We start from the raw sequence: 20921 nt of genomic DNA on the forward strand, positions 1-20921 counted from the left end.
AGATTTGAAGTCATCTTTATCCACAGGCTTAAGGAACTTTCACAATTTGCATTGTCATCTTCCTGAGTGCCCCCACAGAGCATCCCTGTCCAGCCCTCCAAGGCTCACCCACCCTGCCCAGGGCCCAGGACCCCATGTCAGCACCCCTGGTGCCCCTGGCTGCTCCTGGCTGGGGGTGGGATGGGCCATGGCTGCCAGATCCCACCCTGACCCACCATGGGGAGCCCCCCACAGCTCCCAACCCTCAGAGATGGTTTGTATTGAGAGATACTTTGTACTGCTCAGTATTATTTAGAGCTAGAGAGAAATACCTGTAAAATAAAAGTTTTTTATGCACTCGCTGGATTCTCAAGCACCAGTGGACTCTCTACAGCAGAAAGGAAAATTTAACCAGCTAACGGCTTGTTCCTGTTCTATGAAATCAAGAGCTGTGCAATTACTCTAATTTGGTAAGAATCAGGAGGGAAGTGATGAACATCATATCTTGCAACACTTCCGATGGCACGACAGTTCCCAAAACACAGTCTGCAAGGGAAACAGCCCTATTTATAGGCATGCTATCACTTAAAATCTGAGTCTTCCTATCTCCTCTGAGCCTGAAGTCTATGATAGAAAGGTAAACCAGATAAAGACATTCTGAAAATGAAGGTAGGTCCATCTTTATCTTTCCAACTATTTTGTTTGCTGAGGTATTCACTGAGACTCTAGAAAGTCCAGAGCTGGAGGGGTGATGTCCCAGGCAAAATCTAAAAAGCTGTCAGAGCAATAAATGGTGCTAAGTTGAAAGAAGTTTTTTGCAGATGAAGTACCTACTGTCTGCTAAGAAAGGTCCTAGTCACAGTTTTGATTTTCTTACTGGGTTTGGTACTGGATTTGTAGAAGTTGGACACCACTCCTAGATCCACAAGTATGTACTCAAAAACTTTCTTGAAAGTACATAAACTAATACCTTCACCAAACTTACTGTATTCACCATTGGGTAACTTGGACTGATTGATAACGCTGTGACCCATTTTGATACTTTCTATTTGCAGCTGTTTACCCACCCCCTTGAAGTCTATTCATCCTAACTTTTGTATATAGCAGACAGATAAATAAACTTTAGACCTTAAAGTAGCAGTTGCCAAACGCATGTATGTAAGTTTTATGAAGTGCTCTTGAGATCATGAGCTTTACAAATCATCACACAAATTTTTTCGTTACAGAAAAGGGCAACTTCTTTTACTTTGTTACTGTTTATTTGAACATTTTTGTGACTGCTTGAGAAGCCTGTCTAATCTTGCCTCCCATCAAAACAGAAACATGGTCAGATGGTGTAGAAGCAGACATACGAGCAAGTCAGACTACACAAATTCAGGGTAGAGTGGTTCACACTGGCATCCTTCACCTCAAGCAAGTTTCACTGTTCTCTCTCTCCAAGAAGGAAGAGATGGTGGCTCCTCGTGCACTCATCTCCATGACCCAGTGGATGCTGCTGATCACCCAGTTGTGTGCTGGCTGGCACTGCACAGACTGTGAGTAGAACACTTCCATAGGGCAATCCTCTGAAGTGAAGTGTAATGTGCTTCTCATTAGGGGTTGCTGTGCTTAATTTTCCTTGTCTTAGATGTGCTAGGTAGTAACCTCTGCACCCAAAAATCTGGGACTCAGTCCTGCACCTTACTGATCCTGTTATGTGACACTTGCAGTGGAAATGCCAGACTCACCTATCAGAAACTTGATGCTGGATCAGTGGAAAATGGAACTGAATTGGATGAGCAGCATGAATTTCACTGAGGACTGGTGTTCAGTGACTGCAGGAGATTTTTCCATGACTGTAATGGTAAATTTGCTATGTAAAGTTTTAAAAGACACATCATTACACTTTCTTCTTTTTCTTTCATATCCTCCAGTAACTGAAAAAAGTATCCATGTTAAGAACAAGATTGTGTTTTAGCAGTGTTTTCTAGATTTGTTGAGACCTGTCATGGTACTGAGGCATACCCAACCTCTCTGGCTGTTCTTGTGAAACTCACCTTCAGAGGTCTTCGTGGAATCAGTGCCTTGATGAGACTGAAGTGTAAAATTGCCTCTTTTCCTGGTTTCAGAGGAACTTTTGTGAGAGGCATGTATAGATGTTCAGAAAAGAATTTTTTAAGTACAAAGGACAGATTTAATTAGATACACGGCTCCTTACTGACTTACCTAAAAACAAGACATAAGCATTCAGGGGCATTGGAGATGCAATGATATGCTTGTTCAGGGCTGACTGCTAGGACACAGAAGCCTGTAAAGACAAAATATTTCTGGAGTGGTTTTTGAGGGGCAGGCAGGTTCATGCAGTCATAAAATGGTTTGGGTGGTAAAAAAAATGAAAGATCTAGTTCAACCCCCTTGCCATGAACAGGGACATCTTTCAGTAGAGCAGGTTGCTCAAAGACACATCCAACCTGACCTTGAACACTTCTAATGATGGGGCACACACAACTTCTCTGGCCAACCTGTGCCAGTGCCCCACCACCTTCATCATAAAAAATGTCTTCCTTATGTCCAATCTAAATCGACTCTCTTTCAGTTTAAAACCAGTGCCCTTTGCCCTGTCACTACAGACCCTGGTAAGAAGTGTCTCTCGGTCTTCCTTAGAAGCTCCCTTTATGCATTGAAAGGCCACAACAGTGTCTCCTCAGAGCCTGCTCGTCTCCAGGCTGAACCACCCTAACTCTCTCAGCCTCCCTTCAGAGGAGAGAGGTTCCAGCCTTCTGACCACTCTTGTGGCCCTCCTCTGGAACCCCTCAAACAGGTCTTGGTCTGTCTTGTACTGCGAACCCCAGAGCCGGACGCAGTACCTCACGTGGGGTCTCATGAGAGTAGGGTAGAGGGGGAGAATCACCTTCCTTGACCTGCTGGCCACACTTCTGCTTATGCAGCCCAGGAGGTGACTGGATTTCTGGGCTGTGAGTGCACGTTGCCGGCTCATGCCCAATTTTTTGCCTGCCAGTATCCTTAAGTTCCTCCCTGCAGGGCTGCTCTCAACCCGTTCATCCCCCAGCCTGTATTGGTACAGGGGACTGCCCCAACCCAGGTGCAGGACGTTGCACTTGGCCTTGTTGAATTTCATGAGGTTTGCATGGGCCTGTTCCTCCAGCCTGTCAGTGTCCCTCTGGATGGTGTCCCTTCCCTCCAGCAAATCAGCTGCCCCACTCAGCTTGGTGCCATCTACAAACGTGCTGAGGGCGCGCTCTATCCCACTGTCTATGCCATTGATGAAGATGTCAAATAGTACTGCTCCCAGTACAGACCCCCGAGGGACACCACTTGTTACCGGTTTCCAGGTGGACAGCAAGCCATGGACAACTGTAAATCTTTGGATGTGCATATCCAGCCAGTTCCTTATCATCTAGCAGTCCATCTGTCCAATGCTCTCTCTCTTTCAGTATCTGTTCAGTCAAGAGGCAAGAATATTGTGGGGGATGATATCAAGGGCCTTACAAAAGGGTTTTATATAGGAATGATTTGAAACTCTATTTGGAATGTGTGGGCAGAAATGCCCAGCATAGTTAAACCTGTATCTTTGAGTTTAATGCATTGAGTGGCCCAATGCTGCTACTTAGAGAAAAAAGTACACCTTTTTTTTCTGAAATTATGATATGTTTTGTCAGTATTTGGAGGGAGAAGTATTAAAGAAGAACAAAACAAGCACAAATGAAAAGGCATAACATCTGTGTAAGGGATGACTGAGTGCAATCAAGCGAAATTAAGCCCTCTGAAAGCTAATGTGGCCTTCATTTTGTACACAGGTAGTACCTTGCTGCTTTCTGGGCCGATTCATCGGTCTTTGTTTCTGTTATTTGGGGAGATTCTCGAAGTGGCCACATGATGGTAGCCTAGGATCACAGACAAGCAAGCTTAATCAGGAAAGTAAAGGAAACGGGGTGAAAAATTACTTCTTGGAAGCTGAAATCAAAGCAAACTTCAGGACCAATGAGATGTTCCAGCCACACAGTGAATGGCTGAGCTATATTTCAGCTTCCAGGCAGTGTAATATCCACGACAGAGCTGTCTAGTGTACCTACTAGATAGCCCTATATATCGAGATAATAATAGATGTTTGGAGCTCTGCCGTGTTATGGGCAAATCTATACCTTGCAAACTTCTGCTTATACTTTCCTTACCACGTGAGGTCACCATATCATCAGGTGCAGTTGCCTGCCATTTCCCCTTTTATTCTAAAGGCCACAATAGGAGTAAAAGTCTTAAACAAATCCCCTTGCTACAATCTCAAAGTGTCTTATTAATTAGGAAAACAAATAGCTTTTACTGTATGCCACAATCAAAGGAAACGCAGGGCTTTGGGCAAAATCAGCTGATTCTATAGTCTGAGGACACCTAGTGGTACTTGCAGATTTGAACCAAATTCAGCCAATGGACTTTTAGCCCTGTTTCTCCAGCAAATCAGCTGCCCCACTCAGCTTGGTGCCATCTACAAACGTGCTGAGGGCGCACTCTATCCCACTGTCTATGCCACTGATGAAGATGTCAAATAGTACTGCTCCCAGTACAGACCCCTGAGGGACACCACTTGTTACTGGTTTCCACATGGACAGCAAGCCATTGACAACTGTAAATCTTTGGATGTGCATATCCAGCCAGTTCCTTATCATCTAGCAGCCCAATTGTCAAACCCACACCTGTCCATTTCAGAGGCAAGAATGCTGTGTGGGACCATGCCAAAGATCTTACTGAAATCCAGGTAGATGATATATGTTGCTCTTACCCTAATGCAGTCCTCCATTGAAGAGGAGAATTAGCTTACTCAGGCAGAACTTGACCTTAGCGATGCCATGTTGGCTGTCTCTGATCACCTCCCTGTTCTCTGTATGCTTCAACATAACCTCATGGAGGATCTGTTGCATGACTACCAGGCATGGAGGTGAAGCTGACTGGTCAGTAGTTCCCAGGATCTTCCTTATGACCATTTGTAAAAATGGGTGTGATATTCACTTTTCTCCAGCCACCGGTACTTCATCTGACTGCCATGACTTTTTAAATATGATGGAGTGACTTAACAACTACATCAGCTAATTCTCTCAGGACTGTAGGAAGCATCTTGTTGGATCCCATGGACTTCTGTATGTTCAGGTTCTTCAGGTGGTCTCAAACATGATCTTTCTTATGATGGAAAGAACTTCATTCCCCCAGTCCCTGCCTTGAGATTCGGGGACTTGAGACATGTGGGAAGAGTGGTTGCCAGTGAACACTAAGGCAAAAACTTATGGAGTTCCTCAGCCTTCTCCATGTCAGTTGTCACTAGTCCTCCTTGTCTTATTTATGAGGGACAGTACACTTTCTTTAATCTTTCTTTTCTGACCAATGCACCAGTAGAAGCTCTTATTACTATTTTTCACATTCCTTGACAAATTCCAGACCCAAACTTCAGCACCAATTCAGATCCAAACTTTTGATTACAGACAGGAGATCTAGAACTCAGATCTTGTGTAAATGGATTACTTGAGAAATGTCATAACTTTATGAAAAGACAAATTCTGCTTCTGATTTAGTCTGTTTTCCATACCTATGAAGAGAAGACAGCAAGCTAAGCATTTCCTGTTTTGCAGCTACTATGTTTTTTACCCAAAATAGTTTTCTTTTTCACTGGCCTTTACAAACTGCACAGATAGTTTGAAGCAAGTCATGAAGCTGTCCTCTTGGGATTATCCCTGTACATGTATCACTTCTGCCTTAGCTAAATTTTCTTCCTGTAGAGTTCAAAGTTGTCTCCACCCATTTGGCAAATATTTCTTGTGCATCTGACTGGGTAGGTTCTGTCCAAAATGAAGTTGTTTCAGGAGCAGGAACTGTAAAAGGAAGGTATTGGTTTTGACACTCTATTTCGCATAAATAGAGAGCGAGCGAGCATTTTACACTACACTACTGTGTCAAGCAAGATGTATACTACATCTATGGTAAACATTAATGTTTCTGTAGGCAGTATCTAGAAAATTCTGACATGTGGGGACTCCTGTGATAACTTCATGCATTTATACCGCCTGTTCAAGTAATCACAGAATTGAGTAGATTCACATCATCCTCATTTCAACTATCTAAGCATGGAAGTTATAGTCCTCTAAGCTCTGAAGGCAGTGTATCCCATGCATCTTATATTCCACTGTTGGTGTCTTCATTCATCACTGCATAGACAAGGCACCTACATGACTTAGATGCTAGTTTTTAGAAAACTAATGTACATGGAGATGAATCTCAAGCCAGCTCCTTGCCTAGGCATTCATTTGTGAGGTATCTCACTTTGTCTTTCAAACGAGTACAAAGCATTTTACAGCCATCTGTTGACCCTTATGAAACCACATACGCTCTATTTTGAAGCAGTTCAACTGATTTGGTGGACTATGGGTAGAAGGAGGGGAGGAACTGCTATTCCTAACATTTCCATGAGATTTTCTGGAGGGAAGCACTGAACTCTTCACCTTACAGTGGTGGAAGTTCATCACCCAAAGCTTCTGGGAAAAGAGTTCTCAAACCTGGGAAGACATCAGTACCTACATTACTCACTTCACAGTGGTCCCACTGTTACAAATCAAGCACAAGCTAAAGCAGTTTCTACAGGGAGCAGCACTGTGTAAACCAATAGATGAAAAACTAAAAAGTAAACCTTCTGCATGACATTTTTCAGGCAGAGGACATGAAGTGCACATTTGGAAATATAGCACCTCCTCTGCACAATGGAGCAAGCTTTTCTGTCACAGCTGTGAACATGAATGGCACATACTCAACCGTATGCAGATATATTCCTCAAGGTAATATGCTAGACTTTGGGAAAGGATTTGCCTACTTCCAATGGCCTGGGGGTAAAAGAAAAACTGAAACCATTCATCCCTTAATTTATTTGTTTCCTCTAGGATGAACAGTTTCTTGTTCACAGCCTTATGATAAGAAAAGGAGTTTCCTACAACTAGCTCAGCAATTTTTCAGTCTGCAGTTGCCACCTTACTTGGTGCCATCTTTTTAATTACTAATTCTCTTTTAACTGTTCATGCTAATATTTTATTGACTGCATTTGAATGTCTTTAAAAATTCAAGTGAAACACAGTTGTGGCTGTAGTTTTGAAATTCTTCACTGAGAAATCTGTGACATCTTGAATTTTGTCACCGCATATCTCATGATGTAATGCCCAAACCTTTGCAGTGTCCCATCCACAACAATGGAAGGTCTGAGAACCTTTACTCCTCTTTGTATGAGGGGGTAATATATATAAGACTGTTAAGAGAAAGAAGTACAAGATCTGCTCATTTAAGCAACATGGAGTTGGCATGTACTAAACAGCACTGCTTCCTGCCTCATCAAGCTCAAAATACTTGATAACTCTTTATAAAAGGATGGATAAATCATCCTTCCTTTTAAAGTGTATGTTTAGTTTCCTTATTGGGTTTTCTTGAGGCTGGGGGTTAAGAAGTAAATTGAAATATTTGTGATCAGAAGATTCCTCATGTCAATCCCAGGTGGAAGAAGGTATCACTGCAGAGTCCAAACACCTCACAAGTTTACATTTACACCTCCCTGAGGTCTTGAAAAAGTTCACAACTCTGCACTTCCCTTTCTGTCCTTCTCTGGAGTCCACAGGGATCCTCCTCATGCTATCCACTCATTTGACAGGGCACTGAAGAACATCCTTCAAATAGAAATGCTATGGCAGGGTATAGAAGGATGATAGGTGACTGTTTTGCTTTGTGGCATCGTGGCACCAGTCTCCTTTTGAACAGGAACAATTGAAAGCACAGGGGTAGGCACTTCAGCTGTCAGCCTGTACTAGAGCAGTGTAGGCTCCCCTGAGACTTACTTTATCAGATGCAGCTATCATATCTTTGGAGGATTTATCCATGACAAATTACTCATTGAATCTGTCAGTGAAAATATCTTCCATTGTTACTGCCTAAAATGAAGCAAGTAATTCCTAACCCAAGCAATAACCAGCTGCAGTCGCAGCTGTCTAACATATCTAAGCATGTACCAAGATCCTCCAGCCTGGATCAAGTCACATGATTTTTCCTCATCACGGACATTCCTGTGTTTGCAGGCATAAATGGGTCAGCCATTGAAAACTTCTCCTGTGTGATTTATAACATTTCCCTCATGAACTGCACGTGGCAGGCAGGCAGGGATGCTCCAGAAGACACTCAGTACTTCCTCTACTGGCAGAACTCGAGGTAAGTAGATCTGCTTGAGCTAGGGAAGTCTGAGTTCTCATTCAACACGTCACGCTGCCCATGTCTAACTAAAATACCTTGCTGTCTACAGGTATGATGATGCAATGGAATGTGAGCTTTACATTAGAGATGAAAATGGCAGAAACACGGGATGTAGATTCCAAAATGTGAGGATAGATGTAAATAAAGCTTATTTCCTGGTGAACGGGTCTAGCAAGGACTCCCTGATCCAATTCTATGATGAGTACGTTCAATTGTATGAAATTGGTAAGTAAAATTTTTTTTCTGCTTTATTTTCATTATTTTATGAGGGTAGTAGAGCATTTATCCTTGAGAAGGAACTAAGTGCCCTGTCTCAGTGGTCAAAATAAGACTGTGGCCTCTTCAAGAAAACCTATTCCCCAAGCAAAAGGGCAATGAGGGAAATTAAAAAAGAAAGCTCACAGCTACAGCTTTCCTTATATTCTTTAGCAAACTACCCTTATTGGGTTTAGGTTTTCCTCCAGAAAGGTCCCCAGGACTTAAGAAATTGTACTTCCCCCTGCTAACCTTCCAATAAGGGCCAAAGACCTTTCAACAGAGGAGACTTTTCAAAAGTTCATCTGAGCATGATTGCTTCTCATTGCCAGTGGGGACAGCATATGCCAACACCATACCCTTCATTAAAGAAATCGATATACGTACAAAATGCCCCATTTTTTCCTATGCTCTTTCACATGCGGCGCTCTGCTTGGAAGCATCCTGTGCAATTACTTCTACTGTAGCAAAGCCTTTTTGGCAAAGTTCCACTGATTTTGGTATTGTCTCCAAAAAGATGGTCAAACAAGGCTTCATTCTTTCTATAAGGAGGAATTGAGCTTCCTTCTTGAGCATCAACTCTACCGAGCGTCAACTCAAGGTGAAACAAGACTGTTCTTTGACTAAATAGCCCATCAGAAATAAGCCATACCTGTCTCTAAAGATTGATGTAAAATAGTATAGATGAAACTAAGCTTTCCCGTCAATCTTTTATTACCCTTTCTGTCATAAGTAACTATCCTCTGCTGTTACAATAATCAAGTCCTTGGCAATGATGAAAATGTAAAGGTCCTCATCTTTTTGCTCACATCTATGAAATGAGGGAAGATACGTGAAGGAGTTGGCTAGATTCTTAAAGCTGAAGCATCTTTCTCATAAGTGTATGGATAATTTTGTGGAAAGAGGGAATAAAGTGCATAGTTCACAACACCAAGCAAGTAACACTTTCATGTCACAAAAGCATCATGTGAGGAGGCCTGAAGAAATAAATGATCTTTGGATTTCTTACATTAGGGTGAGCATCAGCTTGTTCTTCTGCAGTAGAAGCAGCCTTATAAAAGAAGACAGGACTCTACCTTCTTAGTCTAGTAAATGGATGGAACTTGTATCTTTGTATGCTCCTAAGTCACGTTCCCTGGCTTAGTCCCTGTATTTTTCTGATCCCGAGGAAAAGTTTTAAAGAACTTTGGTCTTTTGATTATTTCTAACAGAGTTGCTAAGAAAAATAGATACAAAATAATATCTTTCTTCATAGAGATGTTACTTGCAGTTGCACTCTCTTTTATCAAAGCAAAAAGAGATCAAGTGATTTAAATTATTTGAATTCTTGGTTATATAATTTCAGAAAATCTCATGCCTCCATCAAATATCACTGTCAATTGTGATGAAATTAAAAATGATTGCATAATCCAGTGGCAACGACCCCAAATAAATCACTCTAACCAAGACAAGTGTTTTAAATATGAAATCAACATAAAGTATAAGGTAAGAGGTATTTCTTCACCTACATTTAACATTAGTACATGTGTTTGCATTTACCAATATGCATGATTAAAGATAAAAGTCAGGCCCTCTTGTATGGTTACCCTTCTTCATAGATAGCACCATACTCCTTTGTGGCTGTGCCTTTCAAGCACCCTGTTATGCCATATTGCACCATTTTTTTTTATCCTTGTTCCCCGGGTGAGGTATTGCTGGAGATACACTGGATGACGGTGACTGTGACTGTGTGGAACTAAGGGGAGAAGTGTGGTTAATCAGGATTTCAACATATTACAGCTTTGGCTGTGGCAAAACTCAGAAAAGGCCCTTCTTTCACTAAGACCTGTTAGATCTGTCCAGGATTAAGAGACCTTCCAGCGACTGCTGCTCTGTGAAAGGGCAGAGCTGGGCTGTAAATACCCAATGGAGAAATGTGCATCCACTTAACAAGTATGAGTTGATCAACGTGAATGAAATTTTGCTATATATGAAATGTAAATAGCTCATCCAGACATCTTATATAAGCAACACACCTGTTGGTCCAAAAATTGAAGCTGTATAATGTTCAATAAAAGGTAAATAAATGTGAGAGAACGCAGAAAGGCAGAGTAATCACAGATTGCTGAAAGAATTATTTAAACGACTGAAAGTCCAATTCGGACCTTGGCTTTACAAGTCTTTTTGCAGCCATAGGAAAGAAGTGAGATTGCTGTGCTCCGCTCGACCTCTGGCAGAATTGCGTCCAATGACCACAAGGTGGCAGACAGTGACAACAAAGGAAAAAGCTGCCTGTTTTACAACCAGACTTGGCCGCCTAGTGGCTGACTGAGGGCATTCCCTAGATTGCTGCTATCGGGAGCGTAGTCTAGGTCGGGCTTGCTATTTCATGGATAAGTTTTCTTGCAAGCCCACCTAACTGATACAAAACTGGATTACTTCTCTGAATCCCTTGGCCGTTGCAGCAAAGAAAGCTTCTAGAAAGCTCTGTGTGACATTGGAATCAAAGTGCATCGCAGTAAAGTAATACATACTTCTTAATGTCTTCTAATACGACTAATATTCAGTTTACAAAGAATATTCAATTCACATACAGCCTGAATTGCCTAGGATTTTTGTAATAATTATTAGCAATTTTCACGTCAAGATCCAGCAACTACAGTGTTGTAAAATTTATTGCATTACTACTGCCAGGTATAAACTTGTATTGTTTTACTAATACACTATGACCAACATATATTGTATTAGTCAGCCTTTAAACTTTATTTTCACAATTGGAAATTACTTGGATTGGAAGCAAACAAAAACAAAAAGGTAATACCATGAGTAACATAATTTCAATCACATTTTTTCATGTCTGACACCAATAAATTAAATTTGTTGAGGCTCTTGGTTTCTTCTCCAGTGATGTTTTAAGTTAAGGCTTTATAGATCAGGATGTCTGGGAAACCCGAGGACAAACCTTAACAGTGAAAACTGAGCTAAATAGGAACCAAATACCTCAGCCTTTCCAATGTCCCAACAGGCCTGCATTCTCCTTAACCTCCCTTTTGCTGCCAGTGCACTCATAAAAACCTTTCTTGTGTTCACCTCCCTCACCAGCCTTAACTCCAGCTGAGCTTTGTCTTTCCTGACTCCATTCCTACATGTGCAGATGATGTCTTTGCATACTTCCTAAATCCCTCCTTCTACCTTCAGCATACTTCCTTTTTGTTTCTGAGCTCAGACTCAACTTTCATGTCTTGCCATGCTCACCTGGCACACTTGATCGATTTTTTGCACACCAGAATGGACTATTCTTGTGCTCTGAGGAGGCTATCCTTGTAGATCAAGTGGCAGCTTTGCCCTCTGGGGCAGTTTCCCTTGAGTACCAAGGCCTGTGGCTGTGAGGCTTTCTCAAGCTGTCTGAAGAGGGTCTCATCAGCTTCCTTCTCTTGATAGAGAGATATGGAACAAACACCTACTACATTGTCACCTGTGTTGGTCGGTCCTCTGATGACTACCTCACAAGCTCCCTTACTGATTCATGATTTCTCCGAAGACAGAGCTCTATGTATTCAAGGCACTCCTTTACACAGAGCACAAGATTAGCAAGCCTATTTGCAAGGACACTCTCACCCCGCTTGGTGAGATGCATCCCACTCCTGCTCAGTAGTCCCTGTTTCTCAAAAAGGGTCCCAAGGTCATAGAAGCCAAAGCCCTGGCTATGACACCAGCCTCTCAGACAGGAGTTGACCTGCTGGATGACTGCAGTTCTGCTCAAGCCTTTCCCTCTCACTGAAAGGCCTGAGGAGACACCATCTGGGCTTCCTGCCCTTCACCGTCCTCCCAGCTCTCTGCAACCACCCTCGAGACCATCCTGGTTACCCCAGCCATATCATTGGTGCCCACACAGGAGAGCAGGAAGGGTCAATAGCTCAATGGCCAGACAAGTCTGGCAGTCCTGCAGCATCCGGGGTCCTGGCCCCAGGCAAGCAGCAGACCTCCTCCTTCAGGTCAGGTGAGAAGATTGGTGCCACCATCCCCTGCAGCAGGGAGTCTCTTTTTAATTATCACACACACTGTCTCCTTCATTTTTTTTTGAAACGCAGTGCCTTTTCACACATGTGTTCCTCCAGAATTTGCAAAAGACCACCTGTCCTTCTGGACTCCACTTTCTGAAATCATTCATGACTCATTGTTTTGATTTCTCATGTATTATTTCAGCATAAACACAAAAAAAGGGAGACTATATTGTTGCACTTCCTCCTAGATGGATTCCTGTGCTTAACCTAGCTTGTTTACAGATTCTAGAAGCTGTCCTGTACAACAACATGCTTTGCAAATTCAGGTTCAGGTGCCACATGAGCATGCATGCAGTTGTTTCATAAAACAAGTTTGGATAAAGTTCTTTTTGGTTTAAAATTGAGTAATACAAAATTCAAAATAATTAAAAAATTGCATAACTCTGGCAGGCTAATGGAGTTGATACAGTCCACAGTCATTAGTTGTGTGTGGTCACTGCATTACATTGCAGTCATTAAGGCTATTCAGAAGACATGAGTGAACTTTACTGTATCTAGCTGGAGGGCAGCTTAAAATATCTGTGAATCCATGTCAGTCCTGAATATTTTCATCTGAGGAAAAAGGAAACAATATTAACACAGAATTTGCAATTAAATATAGAGACATCTATTGTAAAATATAAACAGTAGATGTAAACTAAAAAAGTTTATTTCACAATTTAGTTTTTTCTCAGTGTGTGTAAGAATAAAGTTACAGTTTTCATTCAGGTCTGGTTTCCTTGTACTTCAGTTTAGTCACCAATCTGGAATAAAATTTATTTCTCAGCTCTGGTGGTAAGGAAAACAAATACTTTTCCTTAGAAGAATTAGTTACTATGTAAACTTGGCCTTTGAGATTAATTACATATTAGATACTAAACGGTAGATAAACTACTAGTTCTTCTGAACAAACTGTTAAGTAGATAAGAAAGAGTAATGCAGAAAAGGGGACAGTAAATAAAAATGACTTATTATGTAAACACAAAACAAGCAACCAAAAGAATCATGTTTATTTTCTCAATTTACAGGATAATCCTGAGGGAAAACCCATATACGCTTCTATACAAGTAAGTCTGCTTGTCCTATTAATCAGCAATACATGTTATTTTCATAGTCATTTGTGGAAAGTAAATAGTATGCCAATGCCTTTAAATCAGTATGTGTTCAATGCCCTATGCTTTATGAGATCCTTATTTAGAAATTCCATTAATGGGTCAAATTCCTAAATCATCATGACATGTTATTTATTATACATTCAAGGGCAGAACTCTATTACTATTTTGCAAGTATTTTGAAAAACCTTCCGTTTTTTTATTATATTGTCCACTCTCCCCCTCAACTATTTGGAACAGAATTTGAAGTTACACATCGCTGACAGCAGAGAAAAGAGACAAAGAGGAATCATCTTCTAGGAATATAATTTTGTTTATGAAAAACAAAGACTACAAAATCACTTTGGGATGGAGGCTACCCTCCAGGTATGCTGCACCTCCTTCTAACCTGTGCAGCTTGCACATCCCACCTCTATCCTGAAAGTCTCCAAGAGCAAATACATTTCAGCAAATTCTAGTAACGCTAAGTATTGCAGTCCTCTACTTATTTTTCAGTAGATTTGGCTGGATAGTTATGCTATTCCTGAAAAGTCGTAACGCAAACACTGAGGAAGGTGAGGTGCATACAGTTTACTCCTCAAATCACTCAATCCTAGCAGTAATGAAATGAGACAATTCAAGATATTTTTCTGTGTCTGTCAGTGTGCTGAGGGAAATTGTCAGTAAATCAAACTATATCATAAGAAGTTACAGGATATGAGGTAAAAGACTAAAAACTTCTAAATTTAAAAAGTTTACTGACAGGGGTTTTTTTTAGATACACAGATGCATACGTTTTTATACATAAAGAACGTGAATATGTTTATTTTTTGCTCTGGAACAGCAGTCTACTTTTACAAGCAATGCTCCCATAGCCTCGTAGAAGTTTCACTGGTAAACGACACTTGAATATTGTCAACACCTAGACATATAACAAAGAAAAACAACTCAGTTTTGCTTTGTTTTTAGGAAGGGGGAAGTAGTCACATATTGCATAGATCCAATGCAAGAAAGAAGTACCTCTTGAAAATGAGAGCAGCTGGCAGTACCTGCCTCGTGAGCCCAACCTGGGGGGAGTGGAGTGCACCCGTTGAGTTTGGTAAGAACAAATCCATGCCTCGGGCTACTCTCCCCACAGCGATGTCCAGTCTGCCTCGCACAATGCTGCATACTGATGGACACACAGATATATAAAGGATCGGCTAACATTTTGTTTCACTCCACACTACAAAGAAGAGGAAGAAGAGACTTAATAAATGTCTTTACACTCCAACATTGGAAATAAATACAAAAAGTTACATTTGCAGATGAAGTGACACCTGCTTACTGCAGGAGATGGACAAACAGGCTCAGTGCTGGTCCATTCCAGTAGACATTGCAGCTAAGGTGCTAAAGAGTTGATTTTTATACCAAGCGAAACCTTTCAGACTGACATTCATCAGTCAGTCACCAGCGCAGACGTTTGACACAGCTGTGCATCTATTCATCTTCATTAACAATAATACTTTATGACTTTTCTCTTTCAGTAAATGAAGAAATTATTTCTTCTTCAGTATGGATTTTACTTGTGGTAGCAGCTGTGACACTCTTAATGGCAATCATCACAATTTTGCTCTGCAAAAGGTAAACTTAATTTTTGCATTTATTTTATTTTTTGTGGTTGTGTGAAATATAGCTGCAGTTCTTAAATAAAGTAGAGGTGTCTCTGTATAAAATGTTTTCACTCACACTGTAGTAGAAATCAATCCAAATGAGTGATCCTGAGGCAAGTACTATAATCTTCATGCCCAAAGTGCCTCCCTAGCTGATCCACACAACTTTTTCAAGGGTCCCTTCTGTCAACATGGCAAGGAAAGCAATTACATGCTATTACTTATATTAACAGTACAGCTGCTCAGAATATTTGCCATCTAGACTGTCTATGCAACACTCAGGTTGACTGTACTTACCTATAAAGATTTTGCAACGTTTACTAGAATAGTTCTAGCAAAATGAAAGTATCTGAAAGCACATAAGCTAAGCAGCTTGCTTCTTGAAATAAAACATGTAAGCAAAAGAGAAAGAAAATGGATATTCTGCCATTACACGCACTTTGTATAGAAATAGACAGTAATTCAGAGAAGATACTGTTCCTCCAACTTGTTAAAATTTTTACACCCACTTGTCACTGGTTGTAGTGACTTAAAGAGCAGGACAAATTCCTTTTCCTTTCAAAGAAGAAAATAACAACTAGTGAATCCTTAACCAAAAATGAAACTATTACCATCCAAATTCTTATTTTTTTCTTGATATGTGTTCATTCTGTGTTGAGATCATGCATATTTTTCATTTCTTTTCTATGCTGGCAGTGGAAGACAAGAGCTGGTTCAAGGGTGCAATTGTTTTGACACATGACGCTTACTTAATTCTTCTTTTCTACTTCATCCCTCTTGATCTCCAGGACTAGCTGTTGGGAAGCAGCATTTCCACAAATCCCAGGGCCAAAAAATGCATTTAATGGACTGCCTGATACAAATCCAGAGGTATGTTCTCTTTCTATTTTACATTAGTTATGTGAAAAGTATATAAGACTCTACTGCAGGTATTTCTTAAATTATAAGGAACTTAACACAGAGGATAACTGCCATATTTTGAGGAATAACAAGAGAAAAATCAGCAGGCAAGTTTTTTAAGGGAAGTAAATGTAGTGCTCTTCCAGAACCAGGGAGTTTCTCCCATCCCAGTCTCACAGGTGCAGGGACTGATGCTCCCATTGGTAGGTCCAGACAGCAGCAAAGGCTGTGCATTTTCCCAACATGAGGCACACACATGTACAACACACACAGAGGACACTAATGCAACCAGCTACAAATGCCACCACAGGTGCCTTTACCAATGCCACTTCAACACCAGCAGCAGTCACATAAATAGGGTCACAGACATGCCAGTCCTCCTGCTCCCCTCCAGCTGAGCAGGGCTGAAATTTGCCAGTGAGACGTGTGTACACACTCATTCACTTAATTCACAACAACCATAAATTTGCAAGTTCCTCACAACTGATCTCTACGTTCACATGCTGGTTCTCCCCACTAGGTTACCATCTCTTACCTTGGGTGTCTCCAGGTGCAGGTCTCTCCTACTCATCCACTAGTCCAGCTTCAAGGAAGTTTGCTAACAAGACACACACACAGGATAGAAAACAGGGTGACACAGAAAACAGTTCAAAATAGGGTTTTATAAGGTAACAGGACATACTGCAGTAGTCACACAGAGCATTTGACCAGACCAGCATAAGGACCAGCAGCTCACTTGCACCCTTTTCCTGTCCAGCAGCTGATCATGTTACGTCCAGTAATTTCTCATGCTCTGTTCAATTACCTAAACTTCAGGCCAATGTGTATTCATCTACTTTCATACCTTAGTGAAGTTAATCCTTTTGTATGAATTCATAGAATTATAGAATTGCTTAGGTTGGAAAAGACCTTTAACCCAGCACTGCCAAGTCCGCCACTAATCCATGTCCCTAAGTGCCACATCTAAACACCTTTTTAAATACCTCCAAGGATGGTGACTCTACCACTTCCCTGGGCAGCCTGTTCCAATGCTTGACAACCCTTTCAGTGAAGAAATTTTTCCTAATATTCAATCTAAACCTCCCCTGGTGCAACTTGAGGCCATTTCCTCTTGTCATATCACTTGTTACCTGGGAGAAGAGACCCACACACACCTCGCTACAACCTCCTGCCAGGTAGTTGTAGAGAGTGAATTCATTTGCGATGATCTGGGGTAACCTGTGTGGTGCACTGGAGAAAAACACGTCCTCCCTGTCCATGACAGCATTACAAAGTTGCTGAAATTTCACTGTTATGTCCAGCTAAGGAAAGGTTATCAGCTAAGAAAAAAAGCAGCAAAATATCTCTATAAAATATGTAACAAAAGTTGAAAAACTCTCAATATTACGCATAAGTATATGCTAACCTAACATGTATAAAACTAATGGAAGTTTTTATTCTCCCTTCAGCTGATGGAGAGCAAAATTCAGACAATAACATCTGAAAATGAAGAGATAATATTAGTTTCTGATGTAGTGAAATAACAAAGAAACTGAGGAATTTTAAAGTGCATTTTGTAGCTCAGGCAACTTTATATTCCTGTGGAAAGCCTGGAATCACTTTCCTCCTCCTTTTGGCAAAAACAGAAATGCAGCCAAGAAAGAATGATACCTCACATGTAATTTTTTAAAATGCCATTATATTTTCTTTTAATTTTGGCTAACTTTAACTGTTTGGGTAACTTTTCCTGATCGGATATCTTCCATTTGGTGAATATGATTGAAATATTTCCATTGAGAAGTTTTAGGTACATTTTAATTTGTTTAAGGAAAAACAATGGGTTTGTCTTACATTAAAAAGAATAAGAATGAATGTATTGAGATGAATAAATTTTTTTTAAAAAAAATCGATGGTGTATGAACGCTATTGTTATACTGTCAAGAATGGGTCTATTCACACCTGAAGTTTCCTCAGATCTCTTAAAGTACACACGGGCAACTAAGAAATTGAGAATGGGATTGAAAACAGGCTGACACATCGAGTGATGGCCTGTAATCAACAGGAATCTCAAAGGACAGGAGTATGTCTAAAACCCTAACTAATCCTAAAGCCTAAGTGCATTACTTGTAAGTTAAGAGATCAGCCACCATAAACTTGATATCAGCCCAGAATTTACTTCTGTTAGTACCTAGCTCTTTATGTTCTTGCTGCTTACTTGCCTTTCTACCACTTCAGTATTCTAAAATATTGAGTGCATGACTCAGTTAATCCCTGTATTCTTTCATTCAAGTAGAGGTCTTTACTATCGAGCTGAGCACTAAGTTTTCAGAGCCACAGGGTTAGGACAAGGTACTAGAAAAACAGGCCAGGCTGTTGAATGCAGTGACTGGTCATGAGCGACACTCCTCAGGGATCAATGCTGAGACTCAGAGTGTTTAGTGATAACAGTAACGGTCAGTGGGATGAAAGGCAGCCTTAGCAGGACTGTGGGTGACAGCAAACCGAGGGCACTGCCTAATGTTACAGGAAGGGAGCCCTGCTATTCAGAGGGCTTTTGACAGGCTGAAGAAATGGGTTGATAGGAACCTCCTGAAGCAAATGCAAAGCCAATTACATGGGAAAAACTATGTATCCTAGGGAATGACTGACTGATAGGTCTGTAGAAAAGGCTCTGAGGTCCTGGTGGGAAACAAACTAACACAAATCAGACATGCTTCCTTATAGAAACTATCCACATACTAGGCTATACTGGAAGGAGTGGACCAGCAGGTCAAGGGCAGTGATTATTCCCTCTCCTCAGCACTCATGAGTCTGCACGTGCAGTCCCATGTCCAGATTTCTGCCTCCTAGTCCAAGAAAGACATTGACAAACTGGGTAAGTTCAGAAGCAGGGCAGCAAGATGATTATGGGGGTCTGAAGGAACTGGAATTTTTCAGCCTGGAGAATGAAAGCTAAGGGGATCTATTGCTGTCTTCCAATGTATGTAGAGAAGACAGAACAAACTCATCTGGAAGTTTAACAGTGTGAGGATGAGAAAGAACAGTCACAAGTTGCAGCAAGAGAAATGCCAATTTGATATAAGGAAAAAGAATGATTTACAGGTAAGAGTGGTTGAATGGGTGTCCAGAGAGGCTGTATCCATCCTTGATATATTCAAATCCTTGAATCCTTGAATATATCCATCCTTGGATATATTCAAAACACAGTTGGACAAGCAACTGGATCTGACACAGAAGCTAGCTCTGCTTTAAGTGGGAGGTTGGACTCAATGACCTTAAGAGAGGTAAAAAAGATCAGAAAGCATCATAAATTATGATTCTTGTACAAAGGAAAAAGAACTGAGGTGCAGTAGCAAGAGAGGGTGCTTAGGTATTCTTATTGTAGAGGAATATAACCCATTTTGATAATATGCTCATTTTATATAGATATAGGAACATGTTTCTCACCTTCTGAACCAATGATACTGTAGACCAAGAATTATGCAGATCATTATCAGAAGGCAAAGGGACTGGTCTGGTGAGAACTTTTGTCCTTTTTAGGTTCCGGATATTTCCAATAGCTTGTACAGTTCCCAGTACGAGACATCTGGAGAAAGCAGTCTGAGGAGGCCTAGATTCTTCTGAACTGAGGGTTCTCAGACTTACAAATAAATATCATATCTGCACAAACAATTACATGGGTTCTCTGGAAAGTGCTACCTTAATGCTGAGACTTTGAGACAAACACAGACTTACATTTCTGTTTGAGAAAGATCAGGCCCGTGAGCACATAGCAATGGTTCATCTTGGAGGACGGGTACATTAGATTTGGACCAACTTTTTCCTCCTGTTTCATTTTCTATGGGAAGTATATACCCAAACTCTGTTCTTACAGGTTCTCTCCTAGAAAACTTATAAAGCTCCATCCAAAGTTTTCATTAAAATATTTCTATTTCAGTTTGTCATGGGTGTCTGACATGGCCTTACTTTGCCATAAACTCATTTGTATGGATGGAGCACTTTTGAAAGGACTAGCAACAGCCTTTTCAGATAAGTGATGAACATAAGGGAACAATTTCTAAAGAGATGTGAATAGGCCTGTCTTCTGAGATACTGTTCTTGATGGAGGCTCTGTTAGGCCATTTCCTAGAAGTACGGGAGACCGAAGGTTTACTGTGACATATTTCAAATTTGAGATTGTGTTCTGCAGGAGAGGCCTGGCTTTAGCGTTGTTGGGGAGGGTACTGTAAAAGCCCTATTGCCTGTTTTCTCTGCTTAGAGCGGTAGTATCTAAATGGGTCAGGCTTGGGAGGTTTTGCTGCTGAATGTTAGATTTAGCTGACGATTGCAGCCAATCTCTCTAAGTAAACCTTAGAAAACTGTTGTCATTTCAGCCCTGAATATTCTCCTCTCTTCATAATAGCACTGGCCCAGTTCTTCTAATAACTCAAAAGTGGTTACTCTTTCCAATGCTAGATTGCTGGGTTTCTTTACATTCTTGCTTTGCTGGTTCCCTACACTGAACTGTTGATGTGATTTATCAGCATAAATGGTTTCAGAAGAGATTCTGTCCTGCTGGTGGCGTCTTCTTTGTTCCAGAGGACAGGTGGAGTTCTGTCATGCTCAGAAGATGGAACCTCCCAAGTCAAGCATTTTTAGATCAGACAGAAAAATATTCAGAAACGTATTGTATACCAACAGCAATATACAGTGGCATAAAGGTCATACCATATCAGAATAAGATGTCCAGCCACACAATCCAGGACTTCAGCATGTTAAGATTTTTCTTCATGTGTGCAAAT

The 20921-nt window shown here is 40.9% G+C and overlaps 1 protein-coding gene across 2 annotated transcripts; it reads left to right on the plus strand.

Moving 5' to 3' along the window:
• On the plus strand, positions 1-17989 carry LOC119143440 (granulocyte-macrophage colony-stimulating factor receptor subunit alpha-like). 2 transcript variants are annotated; one of them, XM_037377720.1, is made up of 12 exons: positions 1-648; positions 1299-1514; positions 1689-1822; positions 6668-6791; positions 8070-8199; positions 8291-8466; positions 9842-9981; positions 13547-13585; positions 14579-14708; positions 15136-15232; positions 16050-16131; positions 17610-17989. In XM_037377720.1, the coding sequence occupies exons 2-12, from the start codon at positions 1430-1432 to the stop codon at positions 17682-17684; spliced, it is 1212 nt and encodes a 403-aa protein (XP_037233617.1). In that variant the 5' UTR covers positions 1-648; positions 1299-1429; the 3' UTR covers positions 17685-17989. The 2 variants fall into 2 exon arrangements, with proteins under 2 accessions (XP_037233617.1, XP_037233618.1); XM_037377721.1 differs by lacking the exons at positions 1689-1822; positions 6668-6791 and having other exon boundaries at positions 3-648.
• The last annotated feature ends 2932 nt before the right edge of the window (positions 17990-20921 follow it).

Source organism: Falco rusticolus, chromosome 2 (genome assembly GCF_015220075.1).
Source record: "Falco rusticolus isolate bFalRus1 chromosome 2, bFalRus1.pri, whole genome shotgun sequence".
NCBI lineage: Eukaryota > Metazoa > Chordata > Aves > Falconiformes > Falconidae > Falco > Falco rusticolus.